At 37.0% G+C, this 25,268-nt stretch overlaps 1 protein-coding gene across 1 annotated transcript in view; it reads left to right on the forward strand.

Annotated features, from left to right (window-relative positions):
- LOC150092313 (uncharacterized) overlaps positions 1-25,268 on the forward strand; it is a 48,910-nt gene that overhangs the window by 14,792 nt on the left and 8,850 nt on the right. The window contains exons 2-4 of the mRNA XM_090414844.1: positions 21,715-21,895; positions 22,171-22,247; positions 23,436-23,534. Coding sequence (XP_090270970.1) covers positions 21,715-21,895; positions 22,171-22,247; positions 23,436-23,534 — 357 coding nt within the window. The remainder of the gene's footprint in view (positions 1-21,714; positions 21,896-22,170; positions 22,248-23,435; positions 23,535-25,268) is intronic.

Genomic DNA, 25,268 nt, shown 5'->3' on the forward strand with positions numbered 1-25,268 from the left:
TGGAAATGCTTCAAATCTCTTCGCAGTAAAGGGCAACTTATATCCCCAATAACCAAAAAGGGAATAGCCAACATAGACAAAGAAAAAGCTGAAGCTCTACTAGACAACTTGGAAACACAATGTAACCCATCTTATGAAGATTTAAACATCAACCTCATCTACAAAATTCACCGCCGTGTCACGCAAGTCTTAAGACACCCAACGGAGAACTCAGAACCTATCACACCTACTTCTCCAGTAGAAATAACAAGTATCATAGCCCATCTGAACAACAAAAAGGCTCCAGGTCCAGATGGCATCATCAACAGAATAATCAAATTACTACCCAGAAAAACCATAATTCATTTAGTCAACATAATCAACGCTACTCTCAATCAGCACTCTCCCACAACCTGGAAGACTGTGGACATCATCCCTATAAAAAGATTGGAAAGAACCCCAACTCCCAGAAAGTTACAGATCTATCAGACTTACCCTGTCTTGGTAAGGTCGCTGAAAAAGTTATCCTCACAAGGCTTCAATCTGAAACACATAGGAATCATTCTTCCAAATGAGTTCCGTAAAGACCGTAATTAGCCTCAAGGGCTCACTCTAGTCAGCACGGGAATGGCAAACCCGAGGTACTTATGCTGGACCATGCCTTACTTCATGTAATGTACGTCTGTTACATATTACCTGGCAAAAGAAGAAATGAGGCTTCTCAGGTCGTTAACCTACAAAATCCTCAAATGGACAATGAGGATGGGATCCCAAGTATTGAGGAAAATAGGAAGATAATGGACGAAGACAGAACTAAAAGGTGTATCATCTGACTATTGACTCAGACCATAATTTGCTTGTTATGGAATTAAGAATACGATTTAAGAAAATGAACAAAAGTAAATGATCTGAAGAAACTATGGATGTTAATGCAAAATGGAATCAACTGAAAAACTTGATATATGAAACAGCTGCTGAAGAGATAGGTTTTGTGGAAGGGGAAAGAATTAAGAAGCCATGGATTACAGATGAAATGATAAGAAAAATTTTTCTTTTCAATTGGTATTCTTATACCAATTGAAAAGCAAAGCAATCCTGCTAAGTGCAGTGACTACAGAACTATAAGCTTGATCTCACATGCCTCCAAAGTACTGCTAAGAATATTAAATCAACGATTGTATAATAGAGTGGAGTATTTTCTTGGGATGATCAATTTGGATTTAGAAAAGACAGAGGAACCATGGATGCAATTGGAGTAATGAGGACCATATAGGAAAATCTGATGGAAATATTACGCAAAATAGGTTTAGATTGGAGAGACTGAAGGTTAATAGCTGAATTATAGATGAACCAGACGGCCATAATAAAGACAAAAGTAGGAAAAACTAAAAAATGTGTGATGGGCAGAGGTGTAAGACAGGAATGCTGCCTGTCACCGACGCTCTTCAATATATTTGCAGAAGAAATGATAAAAGAAGCATTTGATGAAGAGGAAAGAGGATTCACTATTGGAGGAAGAACAATACGAAATATTAGAGTTGCAGATGATCAAGCAATATTAGCAATGCCGAAGATGGACTACAGCACCATGCAAGCAATATGGTTTAAAAAAACACACCAAGAAAACAAAAGTGATGAGCGTCTCCAGAAAACCAGGAAGTATCAAGGATGGAAACTAGGAAGGATAGGACATGTATTAAGAGGAGACAGCCTACTGAAAAGAATGATAGAACGAAAAATTGAAGGAAAGCGACCAAGAGGAAGAAGACGAGTAAAAGGTGTGGCATCAGGGACTGCTCTATGAACTTATAGAATTCAACCAACCAATTAAGCTAATAAAAATAACAGATGCATACCTCAAAGACAGATTTACATCGTTGACATTCCCCCAAAACCCTAGTACACCATCACTGCATTATATGCAGATGACACTGCTCTACTACATCAACTGGCAATCAGTAGACTCCAAAGCAGTATTCGTATAATTAGAAAAGTGGCTGATGGACTGGAGGATTCAAGTAAACCCCCAGAAAAGCTCAGTTATAATTTTTTCCAAAAAGAAGGTCCAGAGCAAGAAGGACATATCCCTCACAGACAAAAGAGAATATGAAGGGCGTTAGTGCTTCACTTGCAGGTGTGTAAGAAGCGCGTGTATCATTCTCGCGCATCAACTAAACACTGTCTTCTATTAGATTTGTTAATGGACTTATCAGATTAACGTTCAACCGGCTTCCGGGATGTGCATTTTTTTTTTCTTTTTTGTTCGTCATGCTGGATGGCTTAAGAATAAAATTATCCCTAAGGTGTTATTCTCTCACGCAAATTTGCATTACCTGACCACTTCCCGAATGGCGTGTTTAAAATCCATTCGATCAATATTTTCTTTTCCTATCTGTTGTTGGCAATAATCAGCTCACGACACTGCACTGGACAAAGGAAGCGGTTGTCATAGCAACTAACAACAACAACAAAAAAAATCCACTTCAAGTTAGTGCAGAAACTGGTTCTATTTAGTTTTCACACCTTCTCGCTAAAGACGTGTCCTAACCGAGCGGAAGTTTAGCAACGGTTATTGCCCGCCTTGTGCTTACAGTGTCCGGCGAAGAAGTGCAAATGGGTCTCTCCACTTGAGTACAGTTTCCGGTGGCAACCCACCAGAAAGAATCCGAAGAGCCAATCACACAAACGTAGTTATTACCAACTTCTTAAATCCATATAACAAAGCGTTGCAGTAGTCTACTTAATAAATCTTTACTGCTGCTGATGACGCTGTTATGAGCTCTTCTACGTGCTTGGAGGAGATGAGCAGTATCTGCTCCCCCCCCGCCTTCCCCTCAGTGAACTACACCTGCGAGAACCTTCCCCGTTTTTTTTTTTAGTTGCATCTTCCCATTGTAACATCCCGATTTGACCTTCGCTTTCTGAACCGCGTCAAAAAAGGGAAGATAAGCGGGGTTGATTGTTTCGGTGGGCGGAAATGAGAGCGCACAGTTTTATTTTTCATTCCCAGACGCCACCTGTTGACGTTGTCTGAAGCGTTTGTTACTGTTATGCTAAGAGGAGGTTCCGTTTGCTCTCGGACATTTTTCTCTTTTCCTTGACCTCATTTAGGGTGGAATGCAATCGGAATTGTGCCACGTTTCGACCCGTGAGAAGTATAAAAGGAATACGGGTTCGTCCTAAAATGAAATGATTGTAATCACACGTTGATTTGCATTTCTAAATGCAAACAGGGTTTCCCTTAATACTAATTGAAAGGAAAAATTTCCTTAATACGGCTTTAATGTCCTTAATGTTGGCTTCAAGGTTCAAAAGACTTTCTACTATCTCTCTCTCTCGTACATCAGTCCGAATATTGGTCGATGCAGCAATGGTGCTTTACTCGAGTGGTTTCTTTGCCTTCCTTGACCCACAGCACGTATTTGTCTTACATACGCATGTTAACCAGGCGGGTTTTGAGGGATGAAAAATCCGAGTTTCCAGGTGAAAATAAAACCTTTACTTCCATCCGAGACCGGCTATCTCACCTTTCATGGAAAACCCCCGATGACGATTTTTGCCTCACAAACGGGATTCGAACCCAGCTCTTTCTCCTCAAAAACTCCTCCGTCTTTATCTGTATAAACACTAATACTGCAAACATCAATTCATAAACTTGAGTATCTTTTAAATATTTATAGCCTTTAAATTTGTTTTTAAAGGATAAAAAATTTAAAGGGTATATATATTTAATTGTATAGCCTTGAATTTTTTCAATATTATTAGCCTTTAAATTTTTAATCTGATTTTGCATTTAAAGGGTACGTATGTTTGATTTAGCCTTCGCTTTTTAAGTATTATTAGCCTTTAAATGTTTATTTTTAAGAAAGAGGAAACCTGAGTTATGAACCTTAAGAATCATTTTATTTACGTATAGCGTTTTATTTTCTTATATTTTCGTGTGCCCCACCTTCGATTCCCCTTAAGACGTACCAATCATTAGATAAGAACATGAAGATTCAAAAGGCTGGCTGAGTTAATAAAATGCAAAATTTATTCTCAATCAACTGCCATGAAAGACCTAATGTTGGAACGGTAGAGATAACACCTTAATATTTCACGTAAGCTGTCTGTGGGAGAATATTCTTTACGACCTTTGCATAGAAGTGTTTGCCTATGAAGACGAGAATCCCGAGCAGCTGCTTACAATCATTTTTCTTTGTTTTATGCTGTTCTGGACTTCCTTGGTTGCAATTACGGTGGCAGTAATTTATGCGTGCAACCAGCGTGTGTTTGTTTTGTTTCGTGGGAATTAGCCCTTTAACTCCACCTCCGTATGAGACAGGTTAATTCACTTTCCCTCGACTCGCCTTTTATAAAGGTGTCTTTAATGCGGCAGTACAAGAAAAACGTCTCTGAATACATCGCAGATATTCCAACATCGGAACATCAGTTGATGAAAAGTCGAAATAAAACGGAAAGAGGTCAACAGATGGTGACCCCAATCTATAAAAGCCTCCGAAATGTTCCATCTAAATTTGGTCGGTATCGACCCTTGAAAGGTAGGGCGCGAAGCGTTGAAACAAGGAACACCCGATGACGCAGCTTTCGGCACCCTCGCTACGGTATTCTTACGGAAAGGTCAATAGCCTTTCCCCCCAACAGTGCGGAAAGGTCCACCGACGCGTTGTGTTAAATCCTTTTGTTCGCAGTGTGTCATCTCTTATATACGTTTACACTTAACTGGCGTTGCCTCAGCACCGAAACTCATGCTGCGGATCATGTACGAAATGACACGGCACTGATCGGAGGTCACAGCGAAATGTAACCCGGTTAGATGTTCAAGATTGATGGGATGAGATAAGTGGGTTCATTTGTCTCAAAGGCTGCATTGAATACAAGAAGTTCAAAAACAAATAAAAGTGTGTGTGTGTGTGTGGTGTTTTAGGCATAGCAATATCAGCATTGTAGGCGTGAAATATATCTGTTTTAAGTAATTCAGATATGTTTAAATGAATCACCTTATGTATTACTATTTTTTTAATTAAAAAAATTAATTCAAGAATTTTTTTTTTTTTTTTTTTTGTAGTTGTGCAGCTAAACAAAGCCTTGGTCATATTTGTATTATTGCCTTTCCAACTAGGCCGGAAAATGACTTGTTCTGCGCATGCGTGATGACGTCCGAGAAAATTAAATGTATCGCATTTAAAAGAACAAAGAGACGTACAAAATATAATCCTCTGTTTATTTTTGAATGAGATTTTATCGATGAAATGTATTATTTTACACTATTATAATTTCAAATATTTGTTTACTAAACAGTAAAAAAAAATAAGAAATTTGCAGTTAAATACGCTAGCATAACGGAGCAGATCTTCAAATATGAACAACTGCACATGCGCAATAGACACGTGTCCAGCATATATTTCTCTCACTTAAGAAGGATCTGGGTTCGAATCTCCTCTTGTGAAGGATGATTATAAGTTTTTTATTTATTTATTTATTTAAAGCTGAGTTAACCAGCCTCGTGTGGAGGACAGCAAATTTTTTCCTACAGTAAATGGTAACGATTTAATTGACGAACAACCAACATTCCCTTAAATAGGGAAAGATTTTTTGGAGGGCGACTAAAAAAGGTGTACAGGTGTCGCCCGTTGTTTACGTATTGGGCTGCAAATATGCGCGTGCCACTAGGGCTTCCCACTATCAGTCATTAGCCATATAAGTGCACTGCTTTCACTGGGCGAACGGATACCCATTCTCTTACTCCCCCTCTACTCCCCCACCTGTCCGCTGACTTTTCTCCTCTCCCCCCCCCCCTCCGCCAACGATATACCCATACAGACAAACGCCGAAGCTTCATTTCCGGAAGCCTGCCTCAGTGGGCACCAATTCATCACTCCACCCAGCGTCCGACGCTCCAGGGGTGGTCAGGAGCTCGCACAGCATCGCAACAGCCCAGTCGGATTCTCGTCATGGAGAGGTAAACACACCACCTGCCCACCCGTCTACTACTGCCACTAGCGGCAGACCTGCTTTTGCACGTGGCCTCCCATTGACGTTGTCTTTGCTCGCGTTTCTGCGCACCACACACACACACCTCTGCGGCTGTTCATTCATTCGTGAGCGTACTATAGACCCGCAGACAAAACAGCTTTCCTAACAAGGCCCCGCTATTTTTAATTCCTGTATTACAGTTGTAGTTTGCCATCTCTGATTACAGTCTACTAAGAAATCTACAGTTTTATTTTTTTATTATTTTCCCCTGCACACGTGCAGCTATCTAACTGAAATGTACTAGCAGTGTAGCACGTGTCTTAGTATGCTACAATCCGAGAGCGTGCTTACATTGTTAGATTATGCTCCTCTAAACTGTAATTGTGTTTCTATAGTAACAGAAAAGTGCTGTTGATTATAACTTTATCGTCTGCTTCAGTTAATACCGATTGGATACTTGAGAATTTTTAATCACCGGTTGTGGTGGAAATTTCAGGATTTTACGATGATGTTTGAAATTAATGCCAAAAGACAGTCGTATTGGATGTGGAGGATAGCCTTGGAGTTAATCTTCGCTGTGTCAGGTAAGTCTATTTATCTTATTGTTAGCCTGAGTGATTTATGAATCGTTAAACCTATGTGGACTTAGTTTATACCCTATTTAAATCAAGTTTCTAAACAAGTCCCGATTATTTAAACCTTTCGTATGTTTAGTTAATGTATAACATAGACTTTGGAAAAATGAGTATTCATTAATTAAATAAGGATATCGGAACGTCATTAGTTTGGGTAGATATTACTGATTCACAGTTTATTTGATCTCTCAGTATTGTGTAGACAAACCAAAATAATTCAGGTACCTAAAGTTTTGTAATGATGCACTTGAATTATTTATGTGTCCATAACTTTCCCAAATTCGCAAAAGAAAACAAAAAATCAGACTTTACTACATCGAAAAAAAAGTCATCAATATCTCGTTTTTAACAGTAGAGATCAAGACACGTGCTTTTAATATTGATTAATTCCAGAAATGTACCTGTCTGCCAAACGATGTACATTTCGGTTTCTATGCTGTAATGGTTGCCATTGTTGTAGATTTCTTAGCAGAAGATTCCTTTAAACAATAGATTTTATTCAACAGTAAAAGTGGAAATGTACCTGATTGTTAAACTGTAAATTTCTGTAAACAGAAATTTACATAAAATTTTTTGCAATTGTTGTAGATTTCTTAGCAGAAGATTCCTTTAAACAATAGATTTTATTCAACAGTAAAAGTGGAAATGTACCAGATTGTTAAACTGTAAATTTCTGTAAACAGAAATTTACATAAAATTTTTTGTAATTGTTGACGTCATTGTTGTAGATTCACTAGCACACGATTACTTCAAACTATACTAGATACTATTTAATTGTAAAAAAATTAAAAGAACAAGCTTATTTGTATCACTAACTATATGAATGTTTTTTAAAGTGAAATTTCCACCTTTGTTTTCAGCAGTAGCTAAAAATACTACTACTTCTTCGATGTAGATCTTATCGAACCAAGGCCCCAGCGATCCCTCATTTAATTGTTCCCCTAACAATGCACAATTTGTACAAACACGCTATCTAAAATCGACATTATCAACTCTCTCTGGCTTTCTCCCCCCTTCTTTCCGATGACGTCATTGGCCAGCAATAACAACAAAGCTCGCTCAGAGCGACTATTAAAAGTCCAAGCCTGCAGTTAACAATAGAGAAACAACATTCCACGCTTATTAATCTTGACTCTACTTAGACATTTAAGAAAATAAAAGACCATGGGAAGATTGCGTGACTACCAAGAAGATAGTCCCTCAATTGTAATGGGGTAGAACTCCGCCTACTCTCGCGATTTCCCACAGGATTCATGACAGGTAGTTGCAATGTCCACTTCCGCGCAAACAGGTGAATGACAGGAAGTGGCCACTTCGAAACTTAAGTAGGACACACACACGACAATGTGTTGAACAACCACATCACTGTCACTACGTCACCTTCCGCCAGGCAGTTGGGGTCAACTGTCATTCCAAAATTATTCTTTCGTTCACTTGAATACCGAATAGGGCAATGATAATCCACGCGTTTGCTATTGAGAAGAAATTCATTTAACTTCTGATTTCGATGCTTTTTTTTTTCTTCAATATTTTCGTGTAGTTTTTAGCCCTGAACATAATCAAGCTCAAATTGCCTCTTAGAAGATGCATTCAAGGTCAAGCGTCCGTCAATATCTCATCATTCACGTGCTAGGAGACACGCGCCACTAGTGGAGCACGAGACCAGAAGTTGTGTGCCCCCCCCCCTAACGAAAATCGACCAATGCACTTGTATTAGGCAGGTGGATGATGCGACGAATTCAAGGCGCAACAGCACATAATTACCTGTTCCCACTGACTGGGGGGCCATCCGCTCGCCTCCTCCACCCGTCAAAAACATCTGCCACTTAGTAAAAGCCGCATCGAACAAAACGCGCTTGCTAATGTGTGTAGATAACTCTAAAAGCCCTCTAAAGAAAACTACAGCTCTTGTCACGTGGTTTTTGTTATAGAGAATCCGAATAGATAGCATGCTAACAACCAGTGTTTAAAGTGTAGCGTGCTCCAAGGATGCCTGGTTGATAGGGCCACATGACTCAGAAACACCATTTGAAAAACAATACTTATAACACCTATTATAAGTGAATGGATGTCGTATGCAATGTCCTTGGCCTCATAGTTAAACACATGACCTCATCAGTGGCTTTTGTCTCCTCCCGATAATATCTTTTGTTCCATTCTTTATGTATTAACTTATACACTTAGTAAATCCCTTTTATGCTGCGTCAAATCTTAATACATTTTTGACACATCCTTGAGAACTATAGCCTTTAAATTAATGAACATAGACAAATAATTATCTGGATTTGTTCCGTAATGACAACAGCCACAGAAGCGGATCAAGAACACTTACTCTGGTTGTGCTATCAGCTAGAATCTGTGAAAAATACATTCAGGTACAATAAAACCCTATTGTAACAAAGTAAAATCAACAAACGTATGCTAAACAATATAAATTAAAAATCTTTTGAAACAAAGAACATACTAACAATAAATGCTGATAAATTAATATGTATGTTTCTTATAATTGTTTATTTTAACAATGTGTTACTCGATCGTTTGGCTTGTGGATTTTTTTTCTCCTGTGACTCGCGCTAGAAGTTGCCAAACGAATAGTCAATTCAGGCGCCCTCGTGACTACTGAAATTGACATATCAGAAAGGTATGTTACATTACTGTTATGATGACACGTGAGTGGGCATAGATACGTGACCTAGCGTTTCCTATTGTGAGCTAATATGAACAAGAACGTTACCGTACAGGTTTTTTTTTTTTTTTTTAGTGTGTTTTTATGTTACCTTCACTACGGAAGTTCAAAGAGAGAGAGAGGATGTACAGGTTTCGTCAAAATTATAAACCTTGTCCTCTTCCGTTAATTCCTTACGTAAGTGGCAAAATATGCCAACTATGCATTGTGTAATGCACATGGTTACGTTCACCTATACTGCTGGTTAGTAGTATATGCGAATATAAGTACATAAATATTCCTAGCATCAAATTTATGTTTTTCTGATCCGATAGCTAATTGACATGACAAAAAAAAAAAAAAAAAAACTCCCAGCCCCTGTAAAATATTGTCTTGACCTATCTACCGACTAGTGAACTGTAGGATCACAACATAAGGGACCGACACATCCCTCCAATCATGGGACGATCTTCAAGGGTTGTATAGGCTCTGAGAAAGAGTCTTGTGGGATTTTCGTCTTCGGGGATATTCCCAGATGGGGAGAGAACAAGAGGGACACTTCGGCTTTACCAGGAGGTTTAAAGCCAGCTAGAGTTGCGCAAACAATGAACAACGTCATGCCTACAACGCAGGGCTTTTGAGAGTAACCCCCCCCCCGACAGTTTACAGAATACTCCTGTAAGGGAACAAGGAGCTGAGATTTTAAGTAAGTTCCCTGCCCCAGATTCTCCCCCCCTAGAGGGGAAGGAACATAACTGTAATAATGCTACGAAGTCTAAGTAGCATAATGGAGTTTCTCGCTAAGATGCTAACGATGAAAGTCCTTGAATGAGTATAATATAAAATATACAATTATTATTGCTATATTTTATATTAAATAGCTGTATGAGCATATCTAACTGCAGTACATTTGGCTTTATGTATGTGGGTGCTGTTACGATGGAGAAATTCAAAAAAGCTATATATATATATATATATATATATATATATATATATTTCCGACATATCTATTTTAACTTTTCAATCTATCTTGCTTGGTATTCATATAAAAACCTAATTACGTTTGCCTCTCTCTCAAAGCATTCTTTTAACAATCAAAAATATTACATTTAGAATAACTATTGTTGTGTTTGATTGTTTGGATTAGCAGACGTTGGAAATGCGTTGAATGTGGTACATGTTAATTTCTTTTATTTACTGATTTTTTTTTGCAAAAAAAATAAATAAAAAATTGTAACTTTTCGGTTCATTTATTTTGAGCATGTCTATTTCATCACATGCATAAATTCAGCAGAAAAAAAAATAGGCTTTTGAATGGACATAGGGTGTAACACAGTCGAGTACAAGTAGATGGCCGCCATTTTGAAAAAAAAAAATTAGCTTGTCCGAAAATGCAAATAAACAATCAAAATTATACTTTTAATATTAAATGGCAGTAAAAAAAATCAGAAATTTCGATATTCTTGGAAATAAGCTGCCGGTCAGTGCCGCATTCAGGGGTGTGCGAACTGTGCGATGGCACAGGGCCCCAAAATCATCGCACATTTTTTTAATGTTATACAAAAAATATATACATTTTTTGCTGCCTCAATTATATTAAGTTCAATAAAATTTAATATATTAAGATTTCTTTTAAATCTTATACGTTGTTATACATATATTTCATTCTTTATAGTAAAAATGGATATTTTTTATATTATTATGTATATTATTAAATAAATCATTGTTCTGGCGTATTTATATGATAATGTGTACTTACATAATAAAATAAAATATCATGTACATACAAACACATTTATTTGTTGACTAATTTTTTCCCTTTACTTAAATGGATGCTAAAGAGCATACTTGTTTATTTACGTGCATAAATATTTTTCATGTTTGATTTAATTAATTAACAAGATATTCTTCCATTTATAATTTCCATAAAGGTTATAACTTTCAGGGGCTCCGCAAAATGTAGAAACGTGCCTGGTAACGGTTTTAAAATCGTATCGTCGATCCAGAAAGAGTTTGTAACATTCGAACATTGTTCATTTGAAATCAAAACTGATTTGGATATACAAAGTTTCAAATGACCCTTGCAAACGGTTTTGATTTATAAAGGCGATTTAGCGTTCAGTGAAGAGCTCTTAAAATTACTGAAAAACAGAACAGAAAAAGATACTTCGATTGCAGAAAAGCGACACTGGCACCAGTTCCCTAAAAAAAAATCAGGGCTAAATTTTATTTACAAAAACAAATAAATCAATAAAATAAAACGCAATTAACAATGGATTTTTATGAAATCTCAATGTGAGAAGGTACTCAAACTTCAATGAATCCACACGGAAGATTTTTTTTATATATAAATAGGGAGTGGTGCCTATAATATTCTTTCTGTAATATTATCCACCCTGAGAATTAATGGCATCATTTCTTCCCAAGTACTTTTTTATCCCATTGTTATCTTCATCATGGGCACACTTCCAGCAACATCCGGGCCTGTGATTATGTGATTTCACTTAGCAGCGTCTCATAGAAAGCAATTTTGGTCGTTCGTCTTGTCCCAGAACATTTTTAGAGCGAATAATTGTATCCGCATTCCTCCGAGAGCCTCCATTGCGGACTCCGCATACGGGCGTGGGGTGTGTAGTTGCGTACTACCTTCGGGCTTCTTTCCTTTTTTTTTTTTTTTTTTTAATATCCTCATCAGTGTTTCGAGTGCACACCCTATGAAGTATTTTCCCACCGGATGCCAGCTTGTAGTTTTAAATCACGAAAGGTAAGGATTGTGGGTGGAATGATCACGAGAAAGCTCCTGGGAAGCCACTGGTGTAGCATTCCAACGGTAATAACCTGTTGGCACCCTGATGTTCCATGACAGATATCTATATCAAGGGGACCCCCCAGCGGTAGCAACGAAAATCACGTGGTAAAAGGATATCTAGGAATATCCCGGGATTTATTATCATAAATGAATAAATATGCTAGTTCCTCATCATCTTAGAGATATAAAGCCTAATCAAGTTAGTAATAAAAAAGAAATACAGAAACACAGTGATTAGTTCAGAGTATTAAAAAATAAAATCGTATTTTCAGATCATGAATAATAAAAATCGTATTTTTATTATTCTTGAACTGGAACTGAGAATTTTTTTTTTTCGTTTTTGTGGTTGCATTAATTAATTTAGCACAATTTATTTGACTTTCAAATTTTACTTTGAATAGTCTCGCGCTTAACAATTGAAAATTTAAATATACAACAGTTTTGATGTATGTACAGCAAGAGAAGTGGCAAACAATGTAAACAAGTAACAATAAGCAATTGAAATTGGCATCTAGCTACCTATACGAAAAAGAGCAGACGAAAAAATTGTCTCGTGTACAGTAAGAGAAGTGGCGAGCAATGTAAACACGTAACATTATGCAAATGAAATTGACATCTAGCTACCTGTACGAAAAATATTCTCGCGCTGAACAATGAGAAAATTGAAATACACAACAGTTTTAATGTATGTATGTACAGCAAGAGGTGGCCGACAATGTAAACAAGTAACAATGAGCAATTGAAATTGAATTTAGATATCTATACGAAAAATAGCAGACGAAAAAATAGTCTCGCGCTGAACAATGAGAAAATTGAAATATACAACAGTTTTGATGCACGTACAGCAAGATAAGTGGTAAACAATGTAAACAAGTAACAATAAGGAATTGAAATTGGCATCACGCTACCTATACGAAAAATAGCAGACGAAAAAATTCTCGTGCTGAACAATGAGAAAATTGAAATATACAGCAGTTTTGATGTATGTATGTACAGTAAGCGAAGGTGCATGTAAAGAAGTAATAATAAGCAATTGAAATTAGCATCTAGCTACCTATACGAAAAATAGGAGATAAAAAATACACTCGCGTGAACAATGAAAAAATTGAAATATACAACAGTTTTGATGTATGTAGAGCAAAAGAAGTGGCAAACAATGTAAACAAGTAAAAATAAGCAATTTAAATTGGCATCTAGCTACCTATACGAAAAATAGCAGACAAAAAATAGTCTCGTGCTGAACAATGAGAAAATTGATATATACAACAGTTTTGATGTATGTATGTATGTACAGTAAGAGAAGTGGCGAACAATGTAAACACGTAACAATATGCAAATGAAATTGACATCTAGCTACCTGTACGAAACATAGCAGACGAAAAAATTGTCTCGTGCTGAACAATGAGAAAATTGAATATGCAACAGTTTTGATGTATGTATGTATGTATGTACAGCATGAGAAGTGGCCTACAATGTAAACAAGTAACAATGAGCAATTGAAATTGTCATTTAGCTATCTATACGAAAAATAGCTGACGAAAAAATAGTCTCGCGCTGAACAATGAGAAAATTGAAATATACAACAGTTTTCATGTATGTATGTACAGCAAGAGAGGTGACCGACAATGTAAACAAGTAACAATAAGCAATTGAAATTGGCATCTAGTTATGTATACGAAAAATAGCAGACGAAAAAATTGTCTCGTGCTGAACAATGAGAAAATTGAATATGCAACAGTTTTGATGTATGTATGTATGTATGTACAGCAAGAGAAATGGTCGATAATATAAACAAGTAACAATGAGCAATTGAAATTGTCATTTAGCTCTATACGAAAAATAGCAGACGAAAAAATAGTCTCGCGCTGAACAATGAGAAAATTGAAATATACAACAGTTTTGATGTATGTATGTATGTACAGCAAGAGAAGTGACCGATAATGAAAACAAGTAAAAATAAGCAATTGAAATTGGCATCTAGTTATGTATACGAAAAATAGCAGACGAAAAAATTGTCTCGTGCTGAACAATGAGAAAATTGAAATATACAACAGTTTTGATGAACGTACAGCAGGAGAAGTGGCAAACAATGTAAACAAGCAAATGAAATTGGCATCTAGCTATCTATATGAAAAATAACAGACGAAAAAATAGTCTCCCGCTGATCAATGAGAAAATTGAAATAAACGACAGTTTTGATGTATGTATGTATGTATGTATGTATGTACAGAAAGAGACGTGGGAACAATGTTAACACGTAACAATAAGCAATTGAAATTGGCATCTAGCTACCTGTACGAAAAATAGCAGACGAAAAAATTGTCTCGTGCTGAACAATGAGAAAATTGAAATACACAACAGTTTTAATGTATGTATGTATGTACAGCAAGAGAAGTGGCCAACAATGTAAACAAGTAACATTGAGCAATTGAAATTGACATTTAGCTATCTATACGAAAAATAGCAGACGAAAAAATAGTCTCGCGCTGAACAATGAGAAAATTGAAATATACAACAGTTTTGATGTATGTATGTATGTATGTACAGCAAGAGAAGTGGCCGACAATGTAAACAAGTAACATTGAGCAATTGAAATTGACATTTTGCTATCTATAGAAAAATAGCAGACGAAAAAATAGTTCGCGCTGAACAATGAGAAAATTGAAATTAACAACAGTTTTGATGTATGTATGTACAGCAAGAGAAGTGGCAAACAATGTAAACAAGTAAAAATAAGCAATTGATTGACATTTAGTATTTATACGAAAAATAGCAGACGATTCAAGTAACCTATTACAAATAAAGATAAAGTAATTACTGTATTTAAATATAATAATACAAATAAATCTTTTAGAAACAACTTTTTTTTAATAAATACTTCTTTTAATAAATAATGTTACACCACATGTTATATGCACTTTCTACAGTATAAAGCATGCAATAAATACAGGCCAATGTCGCAATTATCGGGATAATTCTAATGTTTTTTTTTTTGGATTATTTACTGTCTCTCTAAATGCGATTAAGCACTCGTTATTAATTATGAAAGTCGTACGCTAAACGCAAATGGCGTGAGTAAAAACGCTGACCTTCGTCGCTCCTCAATAGTTGAGAATTCTTAACAACGCCAAAGACGCGAGTATCACCTGGCGTGGTGGCGCGTGCCGTATCTCTGGCACCAGTTTGGAATTGTCAGTGAAACAAGGCGGAGCAGTAGAAAAGTTCCTGTTGTGAAAGACTCAGGGGTGTAACAGATTTTATGATCGCTGGCTCCGTAAAATGTCAGTTGGCATTCTGTGGCCTTAAGTGATATTCCTAAGAATACAACACCAAGATAAGAGTCGAACGCATGGTTGAAGACTTATTCGAAGAAAAAGCTTAGTCAGGAGGAGTTACAATTAGTTAATGACAGTCAACAGGTGGTGTAAAGCGCCATCTGTCGACAAAAGCCTTAAAAATGAGTGCATTTAAGATTATAGGCGATTTGGATCTACAGAGTTTACATCGATGTCCTTGGAAGAGCAGGTGTGAAGCTGGGAAAGGATGTTCTGCTTATTACCCTTTTATTACTCCCTCAGGGTGAAATACGAAAATGTCCTCCTCCCAAACACCAGACAGGTGTCCGTAACCTAGATCTCGATTTCGTCATTAAAAAAAAAAAAAATAGAGGAAGCTGTTAGGCTTTGCGTGTCGGACTCCTTCAGCAGGTGATTCTAAGAGTATGGTCAAGGTTTTCGTGCTATGAGCATAATCGATTTCCGATGATTTGGCGAAATGGATTTGATTAGTGTTAATTAATATCTTCGGCGGGTTGGAGGAACACCAAATTAATTTTCGCTTTCGGAGTTTATCGCTAAAAACATCTGTAATGGCAGATGTTTTTAGCGATATATTCGGGACATTGTGAGCAGCACACCCCTCTCCCAAAACAGACTCCCAAGGCAGGTGGTTACGGTATCGTAGAGACACCCCAAATCAGACTGAAGGTGCATTAGCAGGTTAGAATTATACGGGGGTCGTATAAGTTATTTTCTTGTCCTAAAACAAACGGCTTTTGTCCTATAAAGCAGGCAAATCCATCCGAAGTCCAGTTAACTGCCTCGTAGCCTTAGCTTTTTTTTTCTCTTTAATTTTCTTTTTTATTTCTAGAAAAATCGTTACAAAAACACTACCAAAAACCTGCAACAGCTCCCCCTAGTCGCGCCACTCCATCATAAATATTCACGTAATCCAGGTGAGTTCATTTTCCGTACTGGAAGATGAACATTACAGCTGCAAGTAGATAGTGTAACCCTGAAGGGACGGGGGGGAAGAATGCGACCCCCTCAACAGCTGTGAGGAAAGACTAGGTCATAGAAATATTTATTCATATTTATTCTACACCACGTAAATCCAGTCTTAAAGAAAAGCGAACGTACGAGACATGGATCTGATAATGCATCAGTTGATACGCGGGAAGACGTGGCGCACGTGTTAACTAAATACCCGAACTTACTCGAGTATTCCATGTTGGGAATGTCTTGTGCTTGCTCTGTATTCAACTCACCTCGAAGATTTGTTGATAAGCTTATCAGCATTTGCAGAATGTCCCAAGACGCGTGTAGTGTGTGTTTGGCAGAAAGACTGTCACTAAGACCAGTAGGTGTGCTTTGAATGCCACGAAACATCGCAGAAGAATACTCAATTAAAAGCATCGTTAATTAGTCATGTCTTGATTGAGCTCGTAGATGCTTGTCATTCTATTAAGATGCGTCGAACACCTGCGAGACTTTATTTTCGACAGCTGGACCTCGGCACTCATTAAATGCCATCAATAACAATACCACGCTTAAGATACAGTGTCGTACGTCACCTACAGGAAGACACTAACGCCCTCTGCCGCACAGACTTGCAAATACGTGTGTAGAGCAACAAACACCAAATAGGGGCACAGACAGTTGGGGGGGGGAGGACAAAACAAGGTTTAATGAGACAACTCCACTCCTAACGATCTTTTCTAAATCCATGTAATGATCAAGATTACCCTCTCTCATTCTATCTCTCTTGGACTATCGCTACTTTTCCCGACACGCATCATTACCTACTAGACACAAAATATTGCAGAGGAAATCAAGCACGTTCCCCCCTCCTTCCTTCAGTCTATCTGATCTGTGTGACTGTCAAAACAAAGCGTACAAAGTTGGGCCCCTTCGGGCGATATAATTAACACGCTTCACAGAGCAACAGTGGGGATGGGATAATAAAAAAATATAGCAGCGAATGAACGACGTAGAGGATTTGAGCGAGGGTGGATAAACTCCAGTCGGACTCAGTCGTAACAATAACAGATTTATATCGTTTTGGTGTCTTTGTATGAAACAATGTCGTGTACATCACTAGAACGATGACTTTTAGAATATTGTATAGATGGCGCTGCTGTTGCACCTGTTTTGGGAGATTCCAAAAAACATTGTTTTGCGTATTTTATTATTTTTTTTTTCATTTTTTTTTTTAACTAAATGTCCCCTTCTTAACCCCAGTCTGCAAGTTGTACATCGCACCAAATATGGGTCGTTCAGGGGACCGGGGGGTGATTTAACCTTGATTGTTCTACCCTACCGAGGTTACTCTCTGGGAACGGAAATTCTGGAGTCGAAAGCTACGGCACTTACAGAACTCCGTGATCCGGACCGCTGAACTACCTCGCGAACTTTGCTCCATCTCCTTCTATCTCGTATCCCCCCCCCCGTCTGCTCCCTCCTCACCTCATCAAGTGCTCCCCTTACGCGAACGACGGAGGACAAACAAGGGAAGCGAACGAGGACTTCCTGTCTAAACAGGTCGGTGGTAGCGGCCATAATACACCGGAAGTTCTCATCTGGGAGCCAATTTGGCAGACATTAGTGTGATCAAGTGGTGAGTGGCTCGTGCTTTGCCACATTCCTCCAGTTAAGATACTTCGAGTACACCTTTGTTTGACTAGTTTTTCTGTTGGGAGTCATCGTCGCTGGTCAGTGGGATTGTTTATGAATGAACAACGCAAACAGCTGGGGACGGGAGTTAACCCTCTTGACATTGATTGAGAATTGATAAACATACCCTTTACAATATATCGAGGTACATGTTTTTAAGTTTTAAATTAGTGCAGATAAAATGCGGATGATTTTTAATTAGGAATATTACACGCAGGCCTTGTGAAATGAAAGATTATTGAGTAAGCTGCAGAATAGGCTATGCGTCAAATGTACTTTTGCTATATGCTAGTTTTGTGTGTTCGCTGGCTGGTTTACATGCTAAGGATGCAAACCCGGATTTGGAAGACAAAAACTCTACTTCTATATAGACTGTTTTACCTCCAGTTATCAAAGTTCTTTAAATGTTTCTCACTCACACTACAACGCGAATCGAACCCAGGTTTTGTTCGAAGCAGAGCTAAATTTAGGTTCGAAGTCCTCGATTTTTTTTTTTTTAATCGACAGCCTCAGATTAGTCCAACTTGACTAATGATTTTTCCCAAAAAAACTTCATCATAGTTTTTGCTGGAGCTGGCTTCAACTGAACGTAGCATCGTTAGCCAGCATACCGTGGGTTCATAGCGGAACCGTGTGCTCCGCTTTATATGAAAGCAGTGCAGCGTACTTCCACTGACGATGTCGTATCTGCTACGCTGAGCAACCCCACTCAGTTTGCTTGTTATTTACAAGGAATGTTGACTATAGAAAGTCAAGGTCAGGGTGATTATTTAGGAGTCACTCGGCTGATTCCTTACGAACAATATTTTAAGGGTCTGAACCCTACTTTTAAGGGGTGGGGCATTCTATTGACATTTGAAATAGTTCATTTAAAACGGGTGCTAAACATTTCTTATTCGATAAAATTCTGAAAATGCGATGACCCCCGTTCATCTCCGACGTCCTATCGTTTCTTCTCCGCCCCAAGTCTCCGGGAATCATCGGAGCAAAACCCAAGCAGACATTCCACCCTTGCGTGTGCGAGCATTATTATATATTTGTAGCTAATTTTTGCTCTCTTCAACCGGTGACCTGTCAAAAAACAAAATCGTCTTTGATGGGTTGCTATAGAAACGGGCAGTGCACATTGGATGCATTCAGTGAATCGAAACGGAATGTGTGGGAAAAAGGATGTAGAGGGTGGAAGTAGGCGAGATGAACTTTAACGTAATGGTAATTGAAGGCATAAAAAAGAAGTCTGTGCTCCATCTGCCTTGGTAATCGAGCCGTCGACAACTGGTTGTGGAATGCGCTGCAACCCCCCTTCTATCGCCCCCATTCGCTCCTTTGCATTCTGTCTTCAATCCCGTAGTCTCATGGAACTCATTCTTCAGCCGAACCAAACAAAATAAGAACAAAACAGGCGATGACATTTTCGCAATAGCTTGTTGTCTTATTTATGACGTAATAGCGTATTAATACACTAATGTGATCAGTCTTCCTTTAATAAAAATACATAGACGGTTTTTTTTTTGTTTTGTTTTCACTTATTGTTTAGTCGAAAACTCACAAAATTATTTGGCCCATTTCGTCAATGCGACCATCGTTCGTCGTTCGAACAATTACCTAGAGGGTGGGATGATCGCTCAGATACGGTCCAGCACTAAAGGCACTCATAGCAGCCTTCCAGTAGGGGATAGCGTAGTCATTAATAGAAGTTGAGCATCCTCCAATGGAAACTCAATAATAAATGGCTAACTTCTTCCCTAATATGTGTAAAATGCCTCTTCTAGGGGGCCTCAAGCGTGCAAGTTCAGCTGTCATCCCAATCGTTCTACTAACAACTGTGATTAGGTGGGTAAAAAATCCTCTCCTACTTGCTAACCTCCAGGCAAAAGAAGTGTGGTCGGATAGACTCATTTTCTTTGTACTAGAAGCGAAGGTTATACGATAACCTTCGCTTCGAATATTTAAAAACCAGAAATGATGAATTAAAGTGTTGGGATTAAGCCAATGTTGGCTCCGTTCAATTGTCGAAGAGATAATTACTTTAATTTTAACAGCAATAGAAAAACAACAACCAAAACAAAAAAACTTTCACGAACTTCAGTGTTCGAAATCTACCGTAGTTAGTCCCGCGATCTAAGGCGTATATTTCATAAGTAATCACAGCATATAAAGAGTGTTATATACAATATATATTACACTATATATGTTAATCAAACAAATATTAGATTACTGGATTTATTTTTTTTTTCACCTAAGAGGTAGTGTATTGTGTTTGTAATTAACTTGTGTTATTTTGGCCGGTTTGCGTGGTTTTGTAGGAGGATAAACCCACGTTTTCGGCAAAGTGAAATCCCGCCACCTCCGTATGAGACCGGTTACTTACCTTCAGTTGAAAAGTTTTGTTTACCCAATTAAACATTTGGAAGTTAAAATAAAGTACGTTTCAAAAAATTCGTAACAGTGATTAGTCCGATTTGTCTGTGTGTATGTATATATATATATATTAAAGATACCAAGAAATTTTATAAACTTGGTTTTAATCCTTTTTCCCAAGTAAGCAAACAGACAAGAAAGTCAAGTTTGCGCCTGAACATAGCTCAAGTCTAAGGCAACTCGTGGTAAAGGTGGAGTAAGCTCTGATCACTTTCCTTAGTATTTCCCTCAAATGCAAAGCACATCCCCTTGCGGAGATGTATGATGCTATGCATTAAAGGTAAGGGCCACTACCCAGACCGGTTTTGACCTTTATTGAGGTCTCATCAGTGGAAGCCAGACCCAGAGGTGATACCAAGGTTGAAGTAATGCAGACCTTATATTTACCTGTATGAGTTGCCACAAGGTGCTTTGACCTTATTAAATAAAAATCTTAGGATGAGAGAAAGATGTAGAAAGTTTTTTACTTGGGGTGTACTATACGGTAAACATACCAAACATTTTGTTGAAAAAAAAATGGAACAGTGGTAGCAACTTATATGGCTACTAAGCCGATTGCAACAACTTTTGCTTCGCCTCACACCTCAGACTTATGTCGGTGGTATCACCACCTCAGGGTCTGACTCCCACTGAAGAGACCTCAATAAAGGTTGAAACCGGTCTGGGTAGTGATCCATCCTATAATGCACAACATTATACATGTCCGCAAGGAGATGTGTTTTGCATTATGGGAGCTACTAAGGCAAGTGATCAGAGCTAAGTCCTCCTTTGCCACGAGTGTACATCAATAAAGGTCGAAACCGGTCTGGGTAGTGGTCCCTTGCCTTTAATACATAACATCATACATCTCCTCCAGGAAATGTGCTTTGCATTAAGGGTAAATATTAAGAATAGTGATCAGAGGTTATTCCACCTTTACCACGAGTTGCCTTGACTTGCACTTCTGTAAGTTTATTATAATATATATGTATATGCATGTTATGTTCTTTATCAACAACTAACTTACAGATAATCACTTAGAAAATCTAATAAAATTATTATAAATACAGGTATTTAATTAAATACGCCACTATTTAGGCTTAGTCTGAAAATAAATCGGGCGTATCATAAATGCCTCCGTATTTAAAGATGCATTGAAAGAAATAACGACATTGCACGCTTGCACTGGAAACCCTCTTTAGCATTACGCTAATGATTGTAATTACGCAGTATTAATGACTTAATGATGCGATAAAAGGGATGCCTACAAAGTATGTTTTTTTCTTTCTCTTTCTTTAGCTTCGGCAGTGTGTTATTTTCCTGTGGAGTTCCAGGGTACTTATCTTATTCAAGCTCAACCTTCAGCAACCTATGGGGTGAACACGGTGACCTACTCCGAAATTACAGTCGAAGGAGATTCTATACCCCCCTGGGGACGATGCCATCGACGTAGGGGAAACAATGTGATATTAAAAGACACGTAAGTATTGATTTCTATTTTTTAAAGTCTGTCTATTGGCTTGTAACAATATTTCCTGATGAGTTCACTTTACAAACTGTATCATATCAATAATATGCAGTTTGTATTGTACGCATAGTTTAAGTTATAATGTCTATATGGCATACTGCGCATGCACCAGTCAACAATGAAGTTGTTTCTGACGTCATTAGCTTCGTTTTTCATTTTCAACTATTTTATTATTTTTTTATTATTATTAAAAAAAGTCCTTATGTGTCAATTGTGATCTTTTGCAGGACTGGTGGGGAGGATTGTATGCGATGTTTTCACTTGACCCTGAAAACTCTTAATGTGATCCAGATCCATACCGAAGGTGAGTTTTAATTGAAATGTTTAGTACGATAATTTAAGTAGTTTATAATATACTAATGCATATATTATATTATACAATCAAACATCGCATTTATTAGGCTTAAACATCGCATACGTATATATCTACAATCAGTTTCAGTGTATTACGTCATAGCTCAATAACAATGAACACCCTTAGCGCCCTCTGTCTTTCTGAAATCAAGTGCTTCTTTGGATTTATTATTTTTCGTTGGGATTTCTTCAACCGTTCTAGCATTAAATAGGACTTTATGCATCCTATTTTAATACCATTGAAAGTAGAACCTCAATTTTCAAACAGTTCGATGTTTGAAAATTGTGGTTCTACTTTCTAGTTAACTAGAAAGAGTTGCTAAGTTACTTTTACCATTGGTGGGCGTGGATAACCATTTCGTATTTACAGCTTGTAGGTCTGTGGACATATTCAAAAGTTGTATAGATCTGCGTACAATATTCTAAAGAAACAGTGTTGGATATGTGAATACATTCTTGCAAACAAACAAACAAACACACACAAAAAAAAGTCCTTGGAATGACGTAGACAGTTAAGTGTGATTGTAGAAAGTACCCCGGATTTTTTTTTTTTTTTTTTTTTTATATATAGATCTTAACGTAACATTTATGTGTTTTTAACGAGGCTCTGTTTATCCTTGCGAGCAAAGAATTTACAATTTCTTTCGCAGTAATTGGGTGGCATTGTATTTCCCACAATGCGATACAACTAAGGGTATACATTAAGTTTCCAAATATAACTGATTATTTATATATATATATATATATATATATATATATATAATAGCCCCATGTTGCTTAACAATACATATATTTATTTTGAGATAAAGTCCATTCTGGGCCGGCAACGGCATTAACTTCGCAAATTATCTAAATTCATATATGTATACTTAGAATATGCAACTTCTACCAGCTATGTTTTAATGTCATTTTTTTAGTTTGATTCAGGCTCCGTAGAAAGCAATGGGCCTCAGTAACTTAAATAATTACCAGCTCGAAAAATAAAACAAATTTTATTCAAGCAGTCTTCATAATGTTTGATTAAGCTCTGTATAAAGTCCTCTTACTGTCTGTGTTTCGTACATAAACGCATTTTTTTTTTTTTTTTTGTAAATCATCGAAGCACACATTGATTATTGTTCTGTTTTATCTGTTCCAGGTTTAGGGAAATGTTACACTAATGAGGAAGCTGCTCGCGCCACCTGTCCGGACGAAAGGGCAGTTCAAGAGCGAAGATTTAAAGAAATTATGCTATTTCGTAAGTTTTTTAAGTTAATTTTTAGTTATAGAGAGAGGAGGTGAAAATGAAACGCCTAAAACGTCGCAATGCTTTAAATCTTTACAAATGTTTACAATGTTTACAATAAAATGTTCAAATGTTTACAAAGTTTATAATAAAATATCTAGAAACGTTTACAAATGTTTACAATAAAATGTTTACAAATGTTTACAATAAAATATTTAGAAACGTTTACAAATGTTTACAATAAAATGTTTACAATGTTTATAATAAAATATCTAGAAGTGTTTACAATAAAATGTTTGCAATGTTTATAATAAAACATCTAGAAGTGTTTACAAATGTTTACAATGTTTATAATAAAATATCTAGAAATATTTACAAAATTTTACAATGTTTATGATAAAATATTTACAAATGTTTACAATAAAATGTTTACGTTGTTTATAAAATATCTAGAAATAATTACAGTTTAAATAAAAGGTTTACAAATATTTACAAAACTTTCGATAAAAAAAGACTTAAATTGAAACTGTAATTGAAACAGAAGAGTGGATTAGCAGATTGATAACATCTTTAGCTGTTCCTTTAACAAACACCAACGTTTGAACACCGACGAAAACCAATCAGCTTTTTTTTTTTTTGAAATCCACTTCCTAATCAGCCAATAAAAAAAGAGAATAAACACTTAAACTACCAATGAAAGACGTTAATAGCCTAGCGATGACAAATCCTTGCTGTATTAATGACCCGAGCATAAGCGGGCACATCCGCTCTTTTAGCAATTGAAGCATGCTCCACTTGGACACATAGAAGGAAGGAAAAAAAAAAAAAAAGAGTTGGAATAATGCACTAAACCTCTTCACGCGCCGGTCGCTCACACTCTCGTGCTTGCGTTTCTTGTCCTCCAGGGGTCGCCATTAGCGATCACCTGTCGCTGCTTGTTGTGCACGCGCGATTCGTGTCATTTCCTGTGGAATTGTTTCTCTAATGACGTGAAGTTAATGTGCGTGTTTCGCTGTAGTGAGCATCCTTCGTTCGTTACGGACGCGCGATCGCACATTTGCATAATACCACGTGCGCATCTTAAAACCTGCATCCGTCCTTATTATCTCCGCCAGGATGGAGCAGTGGCTTCCAATTTTGTGTCACTTTCTGCCTCTGTAACTTTTACGAGTTGCGTTTGTAGAACGACATTGTTATGCTGGAATTGGGAATTGTTTAGAAAGATTTATATTGTTTAGAAATTTTCTGCTGTTTACAAATATTCGAATTGTTTACAATGTTTACAACGTCTACAAATGTTTACAAAAGTGTTTACACTAAAATCTTTACGATGTTTGCAAATGTTTACAAAAGCGTTTACACTAAAATCTTTAGGATGTTTACAAAAGCGTTTACACTAAAACCTTTAAGGTGTTTACACTAAAATATTTACAAATGTTTACAGAAGCGTTTACACTAAAACCTTTAGGATGTTTACAAAAGTGTTTACACTAAAATCTTTACGATGTTTACAAATTTTTACAAAAGCGTTTACACTAAAACCTTTAGGATGTTTACAAATGTTTACAAAAGCGTTTACACTAAAACCTTTAGGATGTTTACAAAAGTGTTTACACTAAAATATTTACAAATGTTTACAGAAGCGTTTACACTAAAACCTTTAGGATGTTTACAAAAGTGTTTACACTAAAATCTTTACGATGTTTACAAATTTTTACAAAAGCGTTTACACTAAAACCTTTAGGA

This window comes from Typopeltis vanoorti, chromosome 26, assembly GCF_054136105.1.
Source record: "Typopeltis vanoorti isolate ZY-2024b chromosome 26, IOZ_Tvanoo_1.0, whole genome shotgun sequence".
NCBI lineage: Eukaryota > Metazoa > Arthropoda > Arachnida > Uropygi > Thelyphonidae > Typopeltis > Typopeltis vanoorti.